We start from the raw sequence: 24,313 nt of genomic DNA on the forward strand, positions 1-24,313 counted from the left end.
TTGGGGCGCCATATGTGTGTGTGTTACTGTTAAAATGATGCGTATGTGTGTGTGTGTGTGGTCGCCATGAAACAAAATGGCCCCACTTAATACTAAAAAACCTCACACTGGAAAAAAGAAATGTCTCCTTCAAATCTTCAATAACTTGTTTGTCACTCTGCGTGTGTGTGTGTGTGTGTGTGTGTGTGTGCAGCCTCCAGGTACAGGAAGTGATGCAGGACAACGCCGTCAACATCAGCTTCGCCTCGTCTCGTCGTCACGATGGTCAGCGCTCCGTCATGTCAGTCAACATGGCTCCAGAGGGATCCTCCGACTCAGTCCGTCTGCTCTGCAGTTCAGTCTCCATGGTTACCACCACATCATCATCATCATCATCATCATTATCATCATCTGTCAATCACGCCGAACTGGAGGGGCGGGGGTTAAAACAAAAACAAAAAAAGAAATCCGAGGAGGTGAAAACATTCAGACGAGAGATGGATCCTCCAGCTGCCTCTTCTACCCATAGTTCATAGGGGCGAAGCAGGAGAGGTCTTTTGATTGGTTGCTTTTCCCTCCAAAAAATTAAAAATAAAATCCGAGGCGGCGTCGGTTTCCAGTGGTTATTTCACGCAGAGGAGGCCGCCCACGTTGGCCACGAACTCCTCCAGGCTCTTGAGGAAGGCGACCTTCTGCTTGCGGTCCATGGTGGGCGGCGTGCTGCTGGCCGTCAGCTTGTTGAAGGCGTCGGCCAGCCGCTGGTAGATGACGGCGTCTCTCTGTGAGGAGAGGAGGGTCTCCACCAGCTCCGAGTACTCCGCCTGACGGAGGAGAAACACACCATCAACTCAGGGTCAAGAGTTTAATAGAGGAGGTTATATTATCAGCTGATTAAATGCAGCAAAAAGAATATAAAAAAAATAAAGGTAGCAATTAATTAATTGATAAAATGTGTTTTAATTTGCTTCTTTATTTTTTTATCTTTGTATTAATTCCCCTTATTTATTTACTCTTCTGTTTAATTTTATTTATTCATGTATTTATTTTTTTAATTTATTCATTTATTTTTTATTCATTTTATTTTATTGACAGCCCCCTCGTTTGCATAACAAGTAAATAAGTTTGGGGAAATAAATAAGGGGTGAAATGCAAAGGGAAAATTGTGCATAAATAAATGCATAAATACAAAAATAAATATATACATTTAAAAATAAATATAAAATAATAAAAAAAGTAAAATAAATAAAAAAAATAAAATGCGAAAAAATAAAATAAAAATCAATACATAAATAAATAAAAGGGAAAATTAAACAGAAAAGTGAATAAATAAGGGAATTGATACAAAGATAAATAATTAAAGAAGAAAATTCAAATAAATATCAATTTATGTCACATTTTATCAAATAATTAATGACTACATTTATTTTTAATATTATTTTTGCTACATTTTATGACAATATTTATTGATTTATTGAGTAATTTCTTTAATCATTCATTTATTTTAGATTTTAGCAGGTTCTGTCCTCCATACTGGACCACTAATAGAAGGACGACTCGTGTCTTGTGAAGACATTTGACATATTTTAACAGTTTAGGATTTCAGAAAAGCAAAGTTACTGCTGGAACATTAAGACATATTATATATATTTATATATATGTATTTCTACTCTGGATATCACCAGGTTGAACCACTGAAGCATCCAGGTGCAGACAGGTGTTGTGTGTTATTAACTCACCTGATGCAGGCACACAAGTGTGTAGAGAGCTTCTCCTGCTGCCACCGTCATCTCTGTGTTGTGTTTTTGCAGGACCAGCATGTCAAACACCAACTGGAGGCACAGACGGCGGAGTACACGGAGAATTATTACAAAACAGAAGAGTATATCCAAATTAACATGTGCTGCTGTACCTTGAGTTTCATTGTGGTGAACATGAGTGCTGCTGTACCTTGAGGAAGTGACGGGTGGCGATGAAGAGAGGCGTGTCCTTCTCCTGGTTTTTAGCGCACTGCTCAGCCAGAGGAGACAGAGCCTCTAAACACAGCTGGCTGATCTCTGAACTCATCCTGAACACAGACGTTAAGGAGCACAAACTACACAGGAATCATCTCTTCCACAGCAGCACTGGTCAAACTGGCAGCTCCAGGTGGAAGCGAAGAGGAAATATGAGACAAATCTGAACACAATGACCAGAAATCTAGTAGATTATTAGCAGTAGGTATTTCTCTTCTCTGCTGCAGCCACAGACTTTTGGGCTATTAAAATATCTATATCTTATCTCTATCCAAGCACCTGCAACTTTACAATGTGAAATACGTTTTTTGAAGCAAACATCTTTACTAAATAGTAGGGCTGTCAAAGTTAATGTGAAAATGCGTTAATACAAATTCGTTTTAACGCCACTAATTTCTGAGTTTTTTTTCTCGCAAATTTATAACTTTATAATCTCAGAGAATATTCAAGTTTTTTCTTGTAAATTTACGACTTTAATCAGGGAGGATACGCGGTCATTCCCAGCTCCAGGGAGAACATGAGGCTTTTGAAGAGGTCTTCAGGCAGCTGTGGGATCTTTTCTGGGAAGATCTCACAGATGAAGGTGATGAGCTTGTAGTACTGGTTGCACAGGGAGGGGAACTGTGGAAAACAACGAGGACAACAGACCCAGTTTGATGAGGGACACTGAAAGTAGCCTGGATCGTAGATTTAAAAACACTAAGAAACATCACTGTGGTGCAGTTTTACCTTGAGCAGGTCCTGAGACATGAGGGGGAGAACAATGTTGACGCCATAAAGAACCACGTCTGCTGCCGATACCGTCCGACTGGACGTCGGCGTTCCCTGGTCTTGGTTTCGAAACACCTCGTCTAAAACACACAGCGGTTTGAAAAAACTTAATATCAAGCAACTGAGGCAACGTGAACGAGAAGACATATGGAGGACGGAAACTGCCAAAATAAAAAATAAATGAATCAATAAATAAATAACTCAATAAATAAATACATTTTGGTGCAGCTAAATCTAGCAAAAATAATATTAAAAATAAATGTAGCCATTAATTAATTAATAAAAATGTGACTATAATTTCTTTTTTAAAATTAAACTTCTTTATTTATTTATCTCTGTATTAATTCCCTTATTTATTTACTCTTCTGTTTTATTTTTCCTTTTTTTGTTTATGTATTTATTTCTATACATTTTTTATTTTATTTTTTTATTTTTTGACAGCCCCCTAATTTGCATAATGAGGCAGAAATGCATAAAGAAAAGAATACAGAAATAAATAAGATTGGGGAAATAAAAAAGGGGAGGACAGGTTCCGTCCTCCATAAAGACAGAGACGTCTTCTGCTCTTGGTTGACACTTAAAGACAGAAAGAGCCGACTCACCGGTGTCGCTGAAGTCGATGAACTCTTTGGAGAGCAGGTTGGTGAGCAGCTCCATGATGAGCAGCAGGTCCTGGTACTGGTCCTCCTCCGCCGTGGCGTCGTTTCGCTTCCTGCTCTGGTTGTTTTTGGAGTAGACCTGCAGCAGCGTCAGACACGCCTCGTACAGCTTCATCGACTTTGTCTGGACGACAAGAGACGAGACAGTTCACATCTCAGACAGCTACATCAATGAGTTTAAAATATTCTTTTTAAAGGGTTTCCTGCTACAGTTGGACTGAAAACAGTCTGTAAAACAGTGGAGGTACATTTAAGATGTGTCACTCACCTCTCCCAGGTAACAGATCTGCTTGTGAGCCACTTCCACAAAAACCTCGATGATGAGGTTGATTGTCTCGGGCGAGTTGCTGTAGACCTGAACAACAAAAACAAAAGATATTTACAGACTCTCTCGTCTCAAACGAACACACACAGACCGCCGTTTAAAGGCAACATGCAGGCTGCCGTTCTTCCACCGCCTTGGACTCTGCTCTCACCTCCATGAGGCCGATGCAGCTGGACAGGAAGTCCATGAGAAACGAGAAGAGCTGGGCCACGTTGTCGATCTGCGTCGCCTCTGCGATGCCGCACAGCGCCTCTAACGTGGCGACGATTTCCTGTTTGACGGCGGTCTCCTGGCTGATCTGAGCGAAGTTCTCCTGGTTGATGAGGTTGAGGAAACGCTGTTGGAGCGGGTGGAGCACCTGGACGGACGTAAACAGGAAGTCTTGGGTTAATTTACAAATTAAAATGGACTCTTAAGATGTGTATATATATATATATATATATATAAAAATATATATATATATATAAAAAATAAATATATATATATATAAAAAATATTTATTTATTTAATTTATTATAACATTTATTTATTTATTTATTATTATTTTTTAAATCTATTTTTGAAGACTGTTCTTTTGTCTTTTGACGTTATGTTTGTTTAAATGGAATAGAAGGAGGAGGAGGAATGTGAGACGTAACAACAGGAGAGTTTGATCAGTTGTTGGGTTCATCTCCCCTCCTCCTCTTCCTCCTCCTCCTTCATCAGAGCCATCCAAGTTCAGACGAAGCAGCTGCAGGAGCCAACAGCTGCCGTCTCACCAGTAACACTCATAATTACTCTGGAGTCGTCGTGGCTTTGCACCCTCATTTACTACCGTCAGCCTATTAAGACAAAAAGGCCTCCAGGATCACAAAAAGGATCATGTTATACACCCGGGAGGAAGACTCGACGGGGGAATATTACCGACTACATCCATCACTCCTCCTCCTTCTCCTCCTCCTCCTCCTGAGATCTGACTGCAGAACTAGTTTTTGGAGGTTTAATGTCAACAAAAACTGCAGAAATGATCACTTCTTTTATTTATTATTAGATGTGACAAAGGTAAAAATATGCACTTTGGCTGCTGGATGTTCCAACTCAAAGAATCATTTCACGTTGGTCTTATGTTTTATAGTTTTGATCATCTTTTCTATCAGTTATAATAACATTGTACTCATTAAATTAACAGCTGAGATCTGGTAACACAGAGACAAACCAGATAATCTAACAAGCTGCAAGCTGGGACAAGAGAGAGCTTCGCATTTATTCTTGGTTGATTATCAAAATTGTTGCCGATCGTCTATTTGATGAATCAACTAATCCTTTCAATTATCTTTCACTTAGTTATAAAGACATTACGGTACCTCGGCCCAGTATTGCTGTTTGGCGTCAGAGTCCATGTGAGCGAAGCCTCCCAGGACCAGAGCCTTCATCAGAGTCCTCTGAACGGAGCTGGACAGCAGGTGAAGCGGCGGGCTGCGGCTGGCAAACTGCTTCGCCAGGTTCCACCAGCTCTCACACTGCACCACGATGTTCGCCCTGAACAGAGAGAGAGGGAGGAGGACACAGAGGGTCTGTTAGAGGCTGTGTGGTGGTGGGATCTGGTGTGAAAAACATCTGCACCTACAGATGATCTTACCCAGAATACTGGTTCCAAACCGTTTTGAACACGTATAACAGAGTAATGCCTACTTTAAAAAAATCGATATTTGAGAAACAAGCAGAAATGCTAGCGGTTACAAAAGTAGAAAAGTAGAAAAGTAGTCAGGATATCTCGGCTTTGGGGTTAATTGTTTGGTCTATAAAATGTCATCAGACAGACGCAGAAACTATCGCTGCAGATCGCACAGAGCTCTGCACGAGCTGTTCAGACAGAACTCGCCGCCAGGCCCGGTGTGTGATCAGCTGTGTCGCTCTCAGAGCGAATTAAAGAGCAGGCGAGAAAGCAGACAAATGAGTATTGAAAACGTTTCAATTCAGAATCGATGCGCCGTCTGATTTGGTTCTTCTGATCGGCTTTTATAGAGGCAGAGTACCGATCAAACTATTTAGAATGAATATCGGTCCATCGATCGAAGCAACCTTATCAGAAAATCTTGAAAAATGCCCATCACAATTTCCCAAAGTGACATCTTCTAATGTCTTGTTTTGTGCAACCAAAAATCCCAAAACTCAAAGATATTCAGTCTACAATCAAAAAAAGACTAAGAAAAATAGAAAATATTCACATTTGAGAAGATGTTCTCTTGAAAAAACGAATCAAAACAATGAACTGATTATAAAAACTGGTGATAATTAATTTCCTGTTGATGGACTGGTCGTCCTCACCTCTCCCTCTTCTCCACCAGCGTCACCAGCAGCTCCACGGTGTCGATGGCCAGCTCGGCCTCGGAGCTCCACACCGACAGGTTGTTGATCACCTTCTCCAGAAGATATCCCACAATCCACTGGGCCCCCTCTGTGTCCGGGCCGAACGCTGTGCTCAGGGGCATGCTGATCTGAGGGCAGATGAGGAGAAACATGCTATGATGATGGGGGGGAAGATGTAGTGATTTTGACATGTATGATGTCATGTCGAGCTCAGACCTGCTCGTAGAGCTTCTCGTCCACCAGCAGGTACGTCTTGGCCCAGCGTCTGAGGAACCACATGATGTCCTTCCCCATCTGTGGACTCAGTAACTCCGTCAGACTCGCTCTCGTCGCCCTTGACTCGACCTCTGACGTCCGCAACACCGCCGACAGCAACCTGAACGGACAGAACAGGTCATAAGAGTTAGATTCAAAGTTGAAACATGGGAAAAGGAAGACGAGATAACAGAGAAGACCAAACGGGTAGAAAAGTGAGGACACTAGATAAAACAGTGAGAAGGCATGAGAACAAGAGGGTAGTAGTTTAGAAGAGAAGACCGAGACCGAGACTGAAATAGGTGAAATGATACAAACAAGGTCATGACAACATAAAGAGCTCAGCAGAGAGACAGCCACATAAAAATAGTTGGGAGTGAGCAGCTTTTTATTCAAGGTGTGAACAATATTTTATATCCTTTTGACCTCAACATCCCAATGTACGACACACAACACAAAGGACGCAGATTAATTTATAGTTTCTGCATCCGTGTGTCTGCAAGGAGTCGGCACAGATCGTCTGACAGCAGCCAAAAAAATGACAACAAACGCATAATCATGTAATCCTCAGACACTCACCCACGGCTGGGTTTAGACTACTTTCATGCCTTTATGTGTTTAATTAGGCCCATCATGGTTTATTATAACACAAACCATGTCACTGCTTGATTGATAACAGCAATTAAAACATGAATAATCTTAGAAGTAGGGCTGTCAATTGATTAAAATAGTTAATCGCAAATGAATCACACATTTTTTATCTGTTCAAATGTACCTAAAAGGCAGATTTGTCAAGTATTTAATAATCTTATCAACATGGGAGTGGGTATATATGCTGCTTTATACAAATGTATGTATAAATTTATTATTGGAAATCAATTAACAACACAAAACAATGACAGATATTGTCCAGAAACCCTCACAGGTACTGCATTTAACATAAAACAATATGCTCACATCATAACATGGCAAACTGCAGCCCAACAGGCAACAACAGCTGTCAGTGTGTCAGTGTGCTAACTTGACTATGACTTGCCCCAAACTGCATGTGATTATCATAAAGTGGGCATGTCTGTAAAGGGGAGACTCGTGGGTACCCATAGAACCCATTTTCATTCACATATCTGGAGGTCAGAGGTCAAGGGACCCCTTTGAAAATGGTCATGACAGTTTTTCCTCGCCAAAATTTAGAGTAAGTTTGGAGCGTTATTTAACCTCCTTCACGACAAGCTAGTCTGACATGGTTGGACCGATGGAGCATATAGAGGACAGAGGGCTTAAAGCAGCTTACGGATCCGTCCGTCCCCCTCCCCCCCCTCCGTTGAGGACAGTGCACAGTTTCACATTGTTTGCAGAAAACAAAACCACGTTGACATTTCCTTGGCCGGGGTCGAACGCTCGCTGCTAGGAAACCTGACGCCGTCGCCCCCCCTTCGCACTCACGAACACGCTCCTCTACATAATGAACAATCTAGAAAACACAACGGCTCAACGACCTTCAACAGACAATGTCACCGGCTGCTGTGACTATCTATTGTCGTCACTGTGATTATCTGTACACACACACACACACACACACACACACACACACACACACACACACTCGGCTGCATCCAGCGTGACTGCCAACATCCCTGAACTGCACAACGTTTCTAACACCACACTCGCATACTGTCGGGCTGCACATTTAATTGTTGTTGAAAAACTAAATCCCATCTGATAACAGCAACCAGATACACTCGTTTGCATCGCTGCAGTCTGTTTCATTATAACGTTGGAGTATTTATAGAGGCATCGTTTTGTACTTTGTGTTCAACACTCAGCCACACGGAGGAGAACTGAGCTGGCTGGAGCTCTCTCAAGAGTATAGTACATTACAGTACAGTACATACTGCATACTGTGTTCGTCAGTAGTATGTAGTAGGCGGTTTCGAATACAGCCATGGTTTTCCACGTATTTGTGGGAGTTGAAATATTTCAACTCGAGTGAGAAATTTGCGTGACGCTGTGTCGTGAAAGCCTCTCAGCGTTGAGATCGTCCTTCTGTCGTCACTGATGTCCTGACGTTGTTGAATCAGAAATGGAGGAAATCAATCTTGTATGTGTCTGTGGTCACCCAGAGCTACGATAACACATCATATCTGTACAGAGACGGGACCAAACTCTGTGTAGAAACCACAGACTGTCTATGGTAGAAACAACAATGTCTCTAGATGACTTTATGTTGAGTGTTGATGGAGCAGCTGCATACCCTGGCACTGATCCACCCAACTCCATTCAGAAAAAAAGCATTTTAAAAGTTGTTTGCTTGTCGTCTTGCAGACAGACCTGACAAAGCATGAATTCAGATTTTTTACAAATCAACATCATTATGTCGTTATTTCGGCATCATTTTAATTTGTTTATTGCAATTAAATCACAGCACAATCTGTTTATTTTGGGTTCATACCGCAGTAGTGACGTATGGCTTGATAGATACAGTCAGTGCAATGGCGCTGTATGTGACTACGGCTCGCCGCCGGGTGATGTTATGAACCCAGACACCACAGCGTTTGGTTTTCTGACATATCTGGGACTTCCACAACATATCCAAAAAAAGCAACAACAGTGGTTATTTCTTTCATTTCGCAGCGCGTCTAGAGAATAAACACAAATGATGACCGGCGGTCCAACTAAAGCGAGGTGAAAATTTGCTTTGCTCTTGGTGTGAATGCGACATCAGACGGTCTTATTAGGAGAGGAAGCTCAGGTTCAGGAGTCTGAAGGACTCACCTCCATGTTAATGTGACAGTGAGCCCGTGTTACAGCAGCGACAGCTTTATTAAGCCGTGTTTTATCATGTGTTTGTGTCCTCGAGGGAGTTTAAAAAAAACACATTAAAGCAGAACCACAACGAGAGGCTCTTTGTTTCTGTGTTTTACAGGCTGCACATTCAGATGGTGTTTGGGTGTGAATGTGAAGGGACTAAACCACCTCTAGCTTTATGGGACAATAACTGTGACAACACTTAGAGGTCCGACCGGCCCTCGGACGGAGAGAGGAAGTCTATTCTGGGAGGCTTTTATGGAGGTCTGCCTGGTAAAATGAGACGTACTGTCACAACATCCTGAGGACCGCCGGATACAAAGACGTGTCATCTCGACAATCTATCTGACGGCAGTCTGGTCCTTGAGTCAGCTTTAGTGTCTCAAATACATTTCAAACATACCAGATGCTTTACTTTACATTCCTCAAACCTGAGATCTTCACAGTTCACCCACACTATAACAGATTTTTTCTTAAATAGTTTGGAGATTCAAACGGTCGACCTTCCAGTTCTCAATGCCAGTCGGTAACTTTTCAGTAATCTCAGTTCCTACGACGCCTTCAAACCCAACGAAGGACAAACACTTTGCTTACAAGCTCATGAACTCTTGGTGGCAAGAAAAAACACCTAACAGCCAGAAACTGTAGAAACAAGAAGGTCTGCTTTCTGTCCCCAGATTCAAAACTATAAATATAGAGAAGCAGAGTTCAGTTTTTATTAGGGCTGTCAATCGATTTCTAATAGTTAATCGCGATTAATTTAAAAGAAGTCTTTAGAAATTTGGTGTTTCTACAGGACATTATATATTTGCAAATCAATTTGGTTCTAATTGCCAAAACGTGAACTAGTTTATAATAACTTTATATTTAATAGTCACTTCTCTCTGATGTACCTGTTCAAGTGTTTGGTAGAAGACAAAACAAGAGCACATCTTTTATGAATGAAGACATTCCTATTATTCAGCAGCATCTAGTGAACGCTAAAAAAACCAAAGAAGTCAAAACATTAAATCAACAGGTGACTCCAACAGAAACGGTACCTGATGACGGAGTCTGTGCGGTTGCAGCCCGGTATGGACGAGGCCTTCTCCCCCGGCGACCCGAGGATCTGCAGCGTCGTGTTGATGTCCACTTCTGTCGAGTGTTTGATGGAGAACTCCATCACCTCTGAGGGGATCAACGGGGTTTCACCCTGAGGGTCGTCGGCTAATAAATACCCTGAAGGACGCACAGACAGATGCAGATGTTATCGTCTTCGCTCCCAGGACTAATATTCCTACTAACCATCCCTAAAGTTCGTAATGAACTGGGGAAAAGGGCGTTTAAGTAAGCTGCTCCCGCTGCTTGGAATCATTTAAAAAAATACCTAAAAATGCATTTAAAGTGACTCTAAATGATGTGGAATGATTTACACATCTGGCTGTAGAGGTTTTGAATGTCTTTTGATGTCTTATAATTCTGTTAATTTTGTTCTTTGTTTTCATTTTAAATTGTTATATGTTTGTTTTTATTTGTGCTGATGCCTGTCTTGATCAAGAAATTCTTGAAAAAACGAGTTTTAATCTCAATGAGTCTTTTATTTCTGGTTAAATAAAATAAAAAAAGATGACAGAGGTTTCTCTAAAACATTTAACAAAAATGTGTGCATCAAAGAGAACTGGAACGATTCACAGAAAATTAATCTGCAACTATTTTCATAATCAAAAGTCATTTTTAAAGCAAAAATGCACAAAATTTTCTGTTTCCACCTTTTTGTTTTTAAATATTTGTTTGTTTTGTTATTCTTCTATCACAGTAAATTGAATATCGTTGAGTTTTGTTTCTGAAAAACATCTGAATTCATCAACTTGGTCTCTGGCAAACTGTGACAGTGTGTGGGATTTCTCTCTATTTCAGACATTTTATAGATCAAATAATTAATCAATTAATTAATTAAGAAAATAATCATCTTATTAATTGATAATGAAAATAATCGTTAGTTGCAGCTTTAGTATCAGAATAAAATATTAAAACATTATTTTCTCTATCACATTTCTCAGTAGCAGGGTGTAAAGTCTGTGCCAGTTTTAATGTTTAATTGTACAGCACCATATCTCCTGAACATTAAAAAATATATAATAATAAACCTTCCCCTCCTTCCCCTAAATGGTTAAGTTAATGGCGAGGAATCTGCGGCGCTGCTTTGCGCGGCTTTAATGATGCCGCTCCAGACAATAAACCCACAGAACTGGGTGGAGTTCTTCTGTCTAGTTCACAAATAAAGTCGGTTAAGTGGAATAAACTGAGCTGGAAAAGTCATTTCTGAACACTATAAAAATCTTCTAGTGTATTAAAACATCATAAAGCCTTCAGTACTGTGTGTGAGTGTTTGATTGTAAATCATGTGAAGCCTTCGTAGAAACTGAACCTTCTAACACTGGCTAGTAATTCAACCTTAGTGAGGTTACACAACATTTATTAAAAGATCTAAAAGTTAAACACAGTACTGTACCTCTAAATATGTATTCATACATATATGTTGGCCCCTGTTATATTTAGCTGCATCTAGTTTAAATTTATGTTTAGAAATATTTATATCTTTTTTTTCCGCAAGAGGAGTGTTTAAATTTTATTTCTATTTTTCAAAATAACTGATAATTTATCCTTTTACTGTAAATATTCTTGTTCTTGTATGTTTGTGTATACATTCTAAAATCAGCTATTTAATTTAAATATTTAATATAATATTGTACTTTGCTACTTATACACAATAAGCAAATTTTGATAAATCTTTTTGAAATGTTGCAAAAAAAAAAAAGCGAATTAGGCGCGTTTACATCAACGTGTTTGGAGCGAATAAACTCTGGTACAGTGTACTTTAGTCAGAAGTTGGTGCTACAGGCTACATATGGCTGTAATCCGCCAGTAAACACGTTAGAAGAAGAAGTAGAAGTTGTGAACCGGAAACAAAACAAGTCGGCTGTCTGGAAACGAAGACAATATAAATATATATCTGAGAAGACGCCGACAGCAGAAACAGCTCATCAGTTGTGTGAGTTAAATGTTCCCTACGTTAGAATTTATTCAGTAAAGGTGTTTCCATATCTCATTTAGCGCATCAACTCTTTTTTCGACAAAGATTACAAAAACATCTCAAGCGAGCGTAAAAACTTGTTTGCACAATTGAGGAAGTTTTATCGAATTTTGATGTTTCCAACTTCTCTAATGCGATACTTCAAAATACGTTAATGGAAACAGCTAATGAGACACATCTAATCCAGGTAGTGACTGTGATTTTATAAACAATAAAATCCTGAGTGTAAACACAAGTGTGCAGTCAGAAACATCAACGAACAAACAATTATGTCTTCCTCAAAAACGCCCCCCCGACTCTTCTTGTGTCAATCCAGATAATCCCAAAATGTTCCTTTTTTCAAATATAAAGACACAAAGAAACACAAGTTTAATGTCGTGCTGCTGACCTGAGACCAGTATGATCCAGTGGATGTCCTCATAGAGGTCGTCCAGGACTTTGCGGTCCATTGATCCGGGGTCAGATGTGGCCATGAGGTGCTGCTGGGTCCTCTGGAGTTGACCGTGCAGCCGATTCACCCGGTCCTCCAGCAGGCTGTGAGACGACGAAACCAATGTTAACGTGGGAAACACAAACACAGATTCTGCTTCCTTTTGAATTCCAAGATCATAATAAATATCTAATGAATTTATAATAATGCAAACTGAACAAAAGGTCAATCTTACAGAGAGAAAAATCAAAGATCTTGTGAAAACTGGGTAAACAACATGTACTTTCATAATAAAGATACAGAAAATGTGAACTTTATACAAGAATTTAATATAATCTAGAAGAATCTGATGGAGAGGATGTGAAGAACTACTTGATTAAGTGTTTAAACGTGTCGTACGTTGTGAGCAGGGGGATACAGTGGTCAGCGGCCACCCGTCCCAGCATGCCGATGCTGGACAGCTGGTCAGAGAACAGCTCTCTGTCGTCTTCCTGCAGCTCGTTGATCTCTTCGTCTTCGTGAGACGTGATGCCGTTCACTGACTAGAAGGTGAGCAAGGAAAAGTAAGTTACACGTGTCAGGAGGTGAATATTACGGAAGCCGTGAGAGGCAAGTGAGAAAAATTTCACAACACTGATCTAAATTGTTTTCCCTTCTGTGTTTATGACTTAAGAACAGGTGGAAAAAGTTCCTTCATTTTTTGTTTCATCTGTAAAACAGGTGGGAAAAAGTTCTGTTTGTTGTTGAAATACTCATTTCGGCCACAAGAAGCTGAAGTGCACCACTACCCCATGTTCTAAATAGGACTAAAAACATTCATGTTTTCCCGAACGGCAGATTACCGCCAATTAAAATACATTTCTAGCCAAAAGAAAAATATGACAGTAATGTACCATAACTTGCTAACACACAATATACTGTATGTACCTTGTTTAGAGTGCATGGTAGAAATTAAAACTCACCTGGAAGAAAACATGAAGCAAACACTTCACAAATTATCCTGACAAAATAAAAAAATAAAAAAATCACCTTGCAAAAACTATTTTTAAAATCTTTTTTCAAAAGTGAAAAAGAAAAAAGGAACTTATAAAGATTATCCTGAAAAAAACCTTTTTCCACCTTTTCTTAAGTCATGAACACAGGAGAGAAAACTATTTAGATCAGCCTCCCAGGGCTTCCGTAGGATATTGATCATATTGATGAGCAAAACTGAAAACACACTTTATAATCAATTATATCTACATGTAAATTAAAACAACAAAATAGAGAATGACTAAATATCTTCTATTAGTCATGAGCAGATCCAGGATTATAAGGCTGAATGAATGAAGCAGAGTTCTTCACTTCTGTCCTTTTAACACCTTTTCTAAATCTTTAGGGTCAACTTGTTGAAGCTGACTCGTCTTCCCTCAGTGAAACACACTGTATTGTTTATTATTATTATTAATAACAGTCTCACCAGGTTGCGGGTGCCGTCAGGAGCAGCCAAGTGACACTGGATGTACGAGTTGAAGACCTGGATCGCCGGCTGGACGAAGCAGCCGCGAGGAAAATGCTCCTCATCCTGGACGAGCGTCAACCACGACTCCAGCAGCTTGTCGTAGGCCTCCATGTAAACCATGTCGTCTTTATCCAGCTGAGCCGGGAGAGAAAGAGCAAAACAATGTCGACCATTTTCATTATGAGACTGTTCACTTCTCTGGGTTCTGTTGACTTTAATGACCCAGTGACAAAGTATACATATATTATACATATAGCATAATTTTACATTAAAGAGCAATGGTCCAAAACAGATGATGTACCACATATAGCAGATCAGGGCGAGGCCTTTTTTTTTATCACTTAAACTCATGCATTTGCCATATATCACCTTTTTTATGTAATATTATTATGTAGTAAATAAACATCAAGTTCTGACGAGATGATTAACAGGATAGGACAGCAGAAAAAAACACATCTCTGCTGCACAAAGTCGTGCTTATTTTTTAAAGGGGACATATCGTGCTCATTTCAAGGTTCATACTTTTATTTTGGGTTTCTACTAGAACATGTTTACATGCTTTAATGTTCAAAAAACATATTATTTTTCTCATACTGTCTGTTTGAATATACCTGTATTTACTCTCTGTTTGAAAAGCTCCGTTTTATCGCATTTCGACAGAATGGCAACGGAATTGCGTTGCTAGGAAAAAGTTTGGGTCCATGTTTACTCCCTGTCAGCTGATGACATTCACATACACTGCAACAGGAAATAAACTGGAACACATTTAGTAGGTTTACGTTTAAAACTGTGAAATATTGTAGATTTGTGACATCACAAATGGACAGAAATCCTAACAGCTTATTTCAAATGCACAGTTTCTGAATACGGGCTTTGTGTATTTCTCCATGGATTGAGTGTTTTGATACTTTCACAGTATTTATATATCACTTAAACCTGCTTTATAATATAAAAGACATGAAAATCTAATTTTTTTTTTTACAATATGGGACCTTTAAGATAATCTATTTTTTGTCGATTATTAGATAACTTTACTTCTTTAAGACTGTAAATAAAGATAAAAATCCTGAACGCTGTTAATCACTTGTAGTCAATATATTTCAGACGATTTCGGCCCTCAAACTTTCGAAACGTTGCATAAAGTGAGCGACAGTATGCAGGATTTTTTATGTGACTGTAATTCAGTGAAGATGATCAGATGAAGGCGTTACTACTCACCACCTCCTCTAGGGCGGCGCTGCGTCCAAAGGAGCAGGTGAGCAGCGTGAGGCAGTTGATGAAGGAGGTGAAGAGCTCGCTGGGCAGCGCCGTTAAAGTACTTCGGGGGAACATGGTGATCAGATTGGAGATGATGTTGGAGATGCCCACCGCCTCCGAATCCTCGATCTCAATCCTGGAGACAGATAATAAAATGTAAATATAAAGATCTACGTTCTCTATGTGATAATCTTCTTTATAAATAAATTAAATGATTAATGCTGTTAGTAGAATCAGAACAGCCTGTACTGTAGTTAGTTAGTTAAACAGTGACGACGCCGCTGGCATTACGCTCAGCGGTACAAATCAATTTCCTCCTCCTGACAGAAAAGGTTAAACTGCTTCTTTTTCCACTTTCGGTTCCAACCCGTGCTTTGGCCCGAGGGAAGGACAGTTTCCACTCTCCAGGGTGAGGCTGAGGCTAAACTGGGGTCACTTTCCAGTTTACACACTGGTGACTGAGGTTTGGACGCGGGCATGAAAATTGATCCTTAACCAAAACCCGTGGGCAACTTGACCCCTGAGCAGTTTTCCACAGCTGCATCTGAGGTTATTTTCATGGTATTTCTGCCTCGTAGTACTGTACACACAGAGTACACGATGACAGAAAGAATGACTGTAATTACACTTCTAGTTTTAAAGAGAGACTTTTATCATCACATCGGACCATGAAGCATGAAGTGACATGTGCGGACACGCTAAAATCATATTTGGCTGCATGCTGTTTAATTTTGAAACCAGATATAAAAGTGGTTTGTAATCTGAATTGAACACCATCTGGACAAATCTAACCACAGCGGCTGTACGATCAATGTGAAGAGCCACGTTTTAAAAACAATTCAAGTTAAGAGTAAAGAGCATTTAATCAGGTGTCAAATATATAAATATATCAAGTGTGAACAGCACAAATCACATGGAGTCAGATCAGCGTTTCCGCCAGCTTATTTGCATGCTTGGCATCTTAACGTTATAGCTGTGAGCGTAGCTGTAGCAGTGTGTGTACGGTTTATTTGTCGGTGAATAAATGCTACAACTCCTCAAGACCCGAGCCTAATTCCTGTGTTGCCACCTGCTGATTAAAGTGAAAGGGGTTAGTCCCTAACATCGGCCCAGGCTCACCTTAAGGTGGGCTGACCTTTAAGGTGGTCCAGCTGTTCTATATTTAGTGACAAGCTGCTTTACTCCGACTGATCTTTTCATTTCTGATTTGGGTTACTTTCACATGTGGTCAGATAAAAAAATCAGATAAAAATGGCGGATGCAACGGCATCAAGTATGGGAGAAAATAAGAGAAAAGATGCATGAATTTTTGCAATGCAACCTCAGTCATTCATGTGACTTTTACGTCACTCTAGATCGATATTCAACACAATTCTGCACTGACCCCCCCGACTGACTTTACTGTCTTTCAGAGGCTGTAGCAGGTTCAGGTTTAGAGCTAGTGGAGATACAGATATCATATGAAACTAGAAAACCTAAGGAATACAATGGTAAAGACCTGCATCTCAAATTAATCTTCAGGTTCCAGCTTTCAGATGATGTACACCACTTCTATGTGACATCTACTGTTGACCTGCTATCTCCCCCTAAAGACCTCCTGGACCCCCCTAAAAAAGACTAAAACGGGTCTATTGTGGGTCTCAGAGGGTAAATAGAGTAATAGAGTCTGCAAAACTGAGTTTCTCCAAAAAAGAATCACACAGAAGCACCACTTTAAATCTGGTGTTTGCCAGAGATGTGCTCATAAGTTTCTTGGGAATAAGTTATTCAGCATTAAAAAAAGCATAAAAAACAACTAATTGACTAAAGAAATCTTAGTTGATCATCATCATCATCATCATCATCATCATCATCATCCATAGAGATAAGAGTCCTTAAGAAAGATTTAACTTATTGCTGCCTGATTAACAATCTCAAAAATGAATTCTCTGAATTTTTCCTATAAGATGCAACAGATGATAGTGTTGCACACCACATGACAAAGCTGTGAGCAGGCAGAGGGGGCAGAAATGAAAACAAATATCAAAATGAAATGTATGAAAGAGACATGAAAGGAACGAGATGGGGGGGAAAAAAGCTCCGGATGAACAATAAAACTCAGAATCAAGAGAACCAGACTGGAAAATCTTGTGACTGATCCAAGAATGTGTTTCTAATTGAAAACATACTTCACAAGTAATGTGTCCAAATAGTTGCAGTACTGCAGGAAAACACCACAGATGTATACAACCACCTAAAAACATCACACATTATCAAATAATTAAGCTATCAAGCCACAAAAACTATCGGAAAATTGGTAATATTATTAGTATTTATTATTTATTATTTATTCATTATAAAACAAAAATAACTAAAAGTTGTCACAGAAAACCCCGATGTCGACAGTGAGTGAGAACTCACATTTTACTGATTTACTTATATTTGAGAGAGTTAAAATGTCGGAGTGATATTTATGTTTTCACATAAATACATAAAATAAAAAAAAACATTTTTGATACAGATCCCTAAAATTTATTTTTTAAAAGAATTGTAACCAAGATATAACTGAGCGGGAAGTTTTAAAGTAAACTTGTCAGTCCACTCTGTTGGACAAACTTTTGAAGTTTGAAGACCTCAAACAAGCTTTATTCATTTTTAAATTTATTTATTTATTTACTTTTTGCATTTATTTTGTATTTATTTAACAACATTTGACAGCCCACTCATTTGCATGATAAGGCAGAAATGCAAAAATAAATGTATAAAGAAAAGAATACAGAAATAAATGAGTTTGGGGAAATAAATAAGGGGTGAAATGCAAAGGGAAAGTTATGCAAAAATAAATAAATAAATGCAAAAATACAAAAATTAAAAAAGAAATAAATGTAAAAAGAAAAAAAAGGGAAAATTCAACAGAAAAGTGAATGAATAAGGGAATTAATACAAAGATAAATAAATAAAGAAGCAAATCAAAACAAATATCAATTTATGTCACATTTTATCAATTAATTAATGGCAACATTTATTTTAATATTATTTTTGCTACATTTAATGACAATTATTTATTGAGTCATTTATTTATTTATTCATTAATTTTTGATTATGGCATATTCCTTCCTTAATACTTATACGATGTATATACTGCAAACGTGTTTTTTTTTTTTTCAGGGTTTCCTTCATTTATGCTCAGTTAAGAAGATGAAAGTCTAAATATGCCATCTCAAAGGGAAATCCTCCAAAACAACACCCCCAGTTAGGTTTTCTGCTTATTTTTGTGTTGCCTTTGCTGCAGCAAAAAAAAAGAAGAAAAAAAAGAAGCCAAATCCTGAATGTGTGTGAGCGGACACACCTTTCCACCGTCAGTCCGAGGGGAACATTGTGTGAGAGAGGCCTAGCTAACCTCTATCAGATGGAGTTAAATTGCCAGCAGAACTGTTCAATCACTGCAGATCGGCCATCCCTCTCTCCGCATGGTTTTCCGATGAGGCAATTGGAAAAAAGCTCCAAGAATAGGTGATTACAGACGGAGCAGGAGAGGAGGGAAGAGAGAGGGAGTGAGCGAGCGAGAGAGAGAGCCTGGGAGAGAGAAGAGAGGGAGAGAGACCCCGACTCACTGGATCACGTGGTCCAACAACAAGCTGCTCATTCAAGTGTGTCTCTCAGTTATTTATACATGTGAGTGTGGCCCCTTAATTCAGATCAGAACCACTTTGACTACAGAAACACCTACAAACCAACATAAAATACCCCTTCTGTACTCGTTGGCTCCAGATAATCAGCCCCTTAAGTTCCCATGAACACCACTAGTTCTGTTAAAAACCCTCTACTATACTATAACTCTTATTAACAGTTACAAAGTGCTTAGACGACGGCCACAACGTGATTAGTACTGAACCTCTCTGTTTTGGGACAGATGTGTTTTTAGTAGGGCTGTCAGAGTTAACGTGATAATAACACGTTAACGCAAATTTGTTTTGACGCCACTAATTTAATTTTTAAAGCTAGAGTGAAGCTACTGGTATCATATGAAACTACAAAACCTGATGAATCCATCGGTACCAACCATGTCATACTAGCTTGTAGAGAAGGAGGCTGAATAACGCTCCAAACTCACGCTAAATTTTAGCGAGGAAAAACTGGCATGGCCATTTTGAAAGGGGTCCCTTGACCTCTGACCTCCAGATCAGTGAATGTAAATGGGTTCTATGGGTACCCACGAGTCTCCCCTTTACAGACATGCCCTCTTTATGATAATCACATGCAGTTTGGGGCAAGTCATAGTCAAGTCAGCACACTGACACACTGACAGCTGTTGTTGCCTGTTGGGCTGCAGTTTGCCATGTTATGATTGGAGCATATTGTTTTATACTAAATGCAGTACCTGTGAGGGTTTCTGGACAATATCTGTCATTGTTTTGTGTTGTTAATTGATTTCCAATAATAAATATATACATACATTTGCATAAAGCAGCATATTTGCCCACTCCCATGTTGACAAAAGAGGATTAAATACTAGACAAATCTCCCTTTAAGGTACATTTTGAACAGATAAAAATGTGCGATTAATTGTGATTAACTACGGACAATCCTGCAATTAATCCCAACTAAATATTTGAATTGACTGACAGCCCTAGTTTCTGCATGACAGCAACAAGTAACAGACACTAATACAAACATTACTGTCATGAATCCATCTTCATAAAGGTTATAATGAACAGTTTTTGTTTAAATTAATCAAAAGTGTTGATTCAACTCTACGATGTCTGAACTGCATATGTCTGTAAAACAAGAAAAGATAGAACTTGATTTATCCTGAGGGAAATTGTTGTGTAGCAGTTGCAAAGTATAAAGTAGGAACAAATGCAGATATAATATATATAAAATATTTGCCTACTCCCATGTTGATAAGAGTATTAAATACTTCTGTAAGGTACATTTTGAACAGATGAGAAACGTGCGATTAATTGCGATTAATCGCAATTAAATATGAATCAATTGACAACCCTAGTTCGTAGCACAGTTGGCACTGAATGTCTGGTCACATTCGTGCTCTTGTTCACTTATTCTTTGAACAGACAGCTACTAATTTAATTTAAAATTTTGCCAATGTTTAACTATTTAATTTAGACAAAGTCTTTGTGTTCTGACAACATTTAACATTTGAGAAATTTAGCTCTCAAAGTATTGTAAGGTATCAAAAAAATATTATTTTGATATCTATACACGAACTCAGGTATGTATACAATAAATTCACTATAGTGCATGCACAGAGTGCCAGTTTAAAGAGACGTTTTAAAGAGCACAGAGAGGCTGCAGAGTAGTTAAAATGTTGAGTTGTTCCATTTTTTTTTTTAGGGGGCAAAATGTGTGTGTTGGCAAAATAGGTCAAATCCATTTCAGGCTTTATGACTGAACAGTAAAACCTTAAATTGTATTCTAAGAGCGACTGTAAGCCAGTGGAGGGATAATAAAATGGGGCTAATGTGTTCTCTTATTGTTATAAAAAAATCGTGCAGCTGCATTTTGGACCAACTTCTTTTTTTTTATTGAGAGCAGAATATAATTATAACAGTCGAGGCAGGTTGAAATAAAGGCCTGAATAACTTTTTGAAGGTCAGCGGGGATGGAAATCTAAAATTATTTCTCATCAACATACACTGAAGAAGAAGATCTTATCCTCACTGAGAAGGAAAAAATTACGAGACTTCCAATATTTAATTTCCTCAAACGCGGCAAGCGTCGTTAGAACTGACAGGGAGATAAAGTCGAGTATCATCAGCGTAAAAATGAAACCATATAGTTGTGAAACACGTTGAAGCAATGTGAACAATATACGTCTTTTGATTTCTAATATTTTTTTAACTTCTTAAAAGGAAATCAGGAATCTTTCATATTCAGCAGGAAATGTCTTTGAGAAGTGTTGAGAATTAATGTGTGAAATATAAATTTCATCTAGCCGTCTAAACTGTATTTCAACATTAGTTTCTTAAGTTGTGGATGAAAGTAGGGTTGGGCGATATGACGGTAGAAATGTGTCCATCGGTAGAGATTTGGCAATTTCCACCGCGGCAGCAATTCTTGCGTGATATTGTGATTTGCGTGTGATCTCGTGGATCCAGCTGCCTCGCAAGGTGATGTGATTTGGGCAAACATGGAGGAGGAGAGTGAAGTTGTACATGCAGAGCAGGAGGAGGAGGCATCCCAACCAACCCAAGATGAGGAAGAACTCTGGTGACATGATTACCAGACACTTGCACACTGTAGTTTATTTTGTTTTGTCAGCTTTTTGAAATGAAAGGTGAGAGAATAATCTCAGAAAGATCGAATTTTTGACTTTTTTATTTACTTATAGCCTAATAACTATATATTTATAGTTATATTTTGCATATACGAAAAAATAACAACTAGTCAATATGATTAAGATAAATATGTAATACATTTTTTAAGATATATTAAGTTATTAATTGGTATTCTTGATTGATAATGAATTTATATTTTGATAAGGATAATTATATAATTAATTTATATTTTTATATGACAGAGATAAAAGGTAATAATTATTATATTTAGACAAGTTCAAGAAAATTAATTACTGTATATACTGTACTGTATATGTTTATCTCAATAAGGTAGCTGGTTAATTATCAATGAATGACTTAATGAGAAGAGGTGGGATTAAATAAGTTTGTACTTCTTCTCACTCCTTTTGGAATATGTAAACCAAGGCATCAAATGTTTGACAATTTCTTTTGCTTATGCTTTTCATTGTATGTAAATAATTACTATTTTCTGGCTGTCCACTTGTTTGTATGATTATTCTCTGTTTTTTTAAATTATTTTATTTATTAACATCGGACACTCTCTGTCCACGCACCGTTAAATATGCACTCCTGTTACACCATGCAAACAAACCACGTACCTATCAGCTGTGCGGTCAAGATCAGACCAGAGACGTAACCACTTAACGTTTCTTCTGACGTTTGTGTTTTTTTTAAACAGAAAACAGGTTTTATACTGCGATATTTACTGCTACCACCTTATTTATGTGTTTGATGAGGCATAGTACCGATAACTCCTCATTTACACTTCCTCGTCCGTGGCGGTGCTTTCAAAGCGAGCTCAAGTTCAAGTTCATCTCAAAACGGCGCGCTGCGCAGCGCTTCGTTGCTCTCAGAAGCCTAATATGTAAGCTACATACATCCCAATACATGAGACCTCTCTGTGTTGTACACATTACGTTCCCTCTAGATCATTTTTTTTGTGAACCCCCAACCGTAAAGTTCAAACCCCACCTATGAGGACGACTACAATAGTTTTGATACTCTTAAAACACACCCACACTCAGTATTTACCAGTGTTTGAGTGGTTGCTAGTGATAATTTTTTCCTCTCTGGTTGAATAAACAGTGTCTCTGTGAGAAGAATAAAGGCATAATTTGATCCGGTTATAGGAGGAAACTAGGAAAACATAAGTTCCTGGTTAACTCTTATTTGTTACTGTACTGGAAGACACGCTCGTCCCTCTCCAGCCAGTTTCCCATAGAGTGTACAGAGGCTAGAATCAGAGGCCATTAAAAACACAGACTCAACAAGCAATTACTTCCTGTAAATAAAGAACAGTATGAGTCACACTGCTGCTGACGTCGGCATCCATCACTTGTTGAGTCTCTGAATTTAAGGAACATGAAATCCTTGAGATACTGGAGGGAGATAAACAGCTACCGAGACTGTAGCCAAGGTAATAGAACAGTAAATGTGCTTACTGATCCTGCTCTTGGAAAGCAGCTGAAATGGACAGCTGAGGTTTTATAGAAAAGCGTTAAATCTAGATGTACAAAAGGCAGAGAGGCAGCCTTTATTACACAATATTATTACACCTGTTATTTTAGAAATGTAGTCCAAGCTCTGTCCTTTGACTTCATGTGATTTTTATGTCTTCAATCCATCCCTGCACAATAAGATTCATTTAGCAAAGAGAAAGTTAATTTATTTTATTGTAGCCGGTGTGTAATAACCTCTGCATCCTCGGGGGAGCTGCCTTCAATAGGCAGGTTTGAATTAGTTCCATCTGTTAGTGTGGTGGAAATTACTTTGAAGGTTTTGCAGATTATCAAACAGAAAAAAAGAGAAAGCAGATTAATGTGACGTGATAGAAATAGTTGAATATTTGCTGCTGCTTCGAAAGCAATGCAATATTCGATGTGGACGACTGCTTCATCTGCCCATCCCAAGAAGTCCACAACCTGGGTGTAACTCTGGACTCCACCTTCTCATTCCAGTCACACATCAAGACCCTCATCCATGCCTTCATCACCTCCCGTCTGGATTATTGCAATAAAAAAGTCCTGTCCGGGGTGCCCAGCCAGCAAAGACCTGGACAGGCTCCAGTATGTGCAGAACTCAGCTGCCAGCGTTCTCACCCGCATCAGGCCCAGAGGCACACATCACCCCCACCCTCATCAACCTTCACTGGCTCCCGGTCAAGATCCTGCATCTCAAACAAAATCCTCCTCATCTCCTACAAATCCCTCCACGCCTTCGCCCCCTCTAGTACTGATCCTTAATGCATCATCTATGGACATCTTCAAAGAACTCCTGAAAACCAACCTGTTCACCACGGCCTACAGTATGGACTGTAAGTAGCTAGCAACACTCCCCCAAAATTAGCATTATGAACTTCATTCCCGTTTACATGCAGCAGTGCATGCTCTGATTAATGTAAAACACCCCCATGACATACGTCCTTGATAACTTTATTTTCCCTCCTTTTCCATCTGCAGTCATGTCGCTCCTGTGGTGTATCCTCGTCGTCACCGTTTTGCAAAAACTCTTCTTCAAGTTCTTCTTTTTACGGCTATGCATGAGAAGAGACGCCGTAAACAGGCAACAGGCAGTATACATTTCACTCAACACTGCAAC

The 24,313-nt window shown here is 39.0% G+C and overlaps 1 protein-coding gene across 1 annotated transcript in view; it reads right to left on the minus strand.

Moving 5' to 3' along the window:
• Positions 1-602: 602 nt before the first annotated feature.
• The window catches only part of xpo4 (exportin 4), a 60,459-nt gene continuing 36,748 nt past the window's right edge, over positions 603-24,313 (minus strand). The window contains exons 9-24 of the mRNA XM_037789827.1: positions 15,378-15,552; positions 14,118-14,294; positions 13,058-13,200; positions 12,617-12,762; positions 10,196-10,373; positions 6,312-6,471; positions 6,054-6,223; positions 5,090-5,264; positions 3,898-4,104; positions 3,690-3,776; positions 3,365-3,545; positions 2,721-2,842; positions 2,482-2,612; positions 1,927-2,044; positions 1,716-1,808; positions 603-800 (exon numbers count right to left, since the gene is read on the minus strand). Of these exons, the coding sequence (XP_037645755.1) occupies positions 603-800; positions 1,716-1,808; positions 1,927-2,044; positions 2,482-2,612; positions 2,721-2,842; positions 3,365-3,545; positions 3,690-3,776; positions 3,898-4,104; positions 5,090-5,264; positions 6,054-6,223; positions 6,312-6,471; positions 10,196-10,373; positions 12,617-12,762; positions 13,058-13,200; positions 14,118-14,294; positions 15,378-15,552 (2,461 nt within the window). The remainder of the gene's footprint in view (positions 801-1,715; positions 1,809-1,926; positions 2,045-2,481; positions 2,613-2,720; positions 2,843-3,364; positions 3,546-3,689; positions 3,777-3,897; positions 4,105-5,089; positions 5,265-6,053; positions 6,224-6,311; positions 6,472-10,195; positions 10,374-12,616; positions 12,763-13,057; positions 13,201-14,117; positions 14,295-15,377; positions 15,553-24,313) is intronic.

The sequence above is a fragment of the Sebastes umbrosus genome, chromosome 13, assembly GCF_015220745.1.
Source record: "Sebastes umbrosus isolate fSebUmb1 chromosome 13, fSebUmb1.pri, whole genome shotgun sequence".
Lineage (NCBI taxonomy): Eukaryota > Metazoa > Chordata > Actinopteri > Perciformes > Sebastidae > Sebastes > Sebastes umbrosus.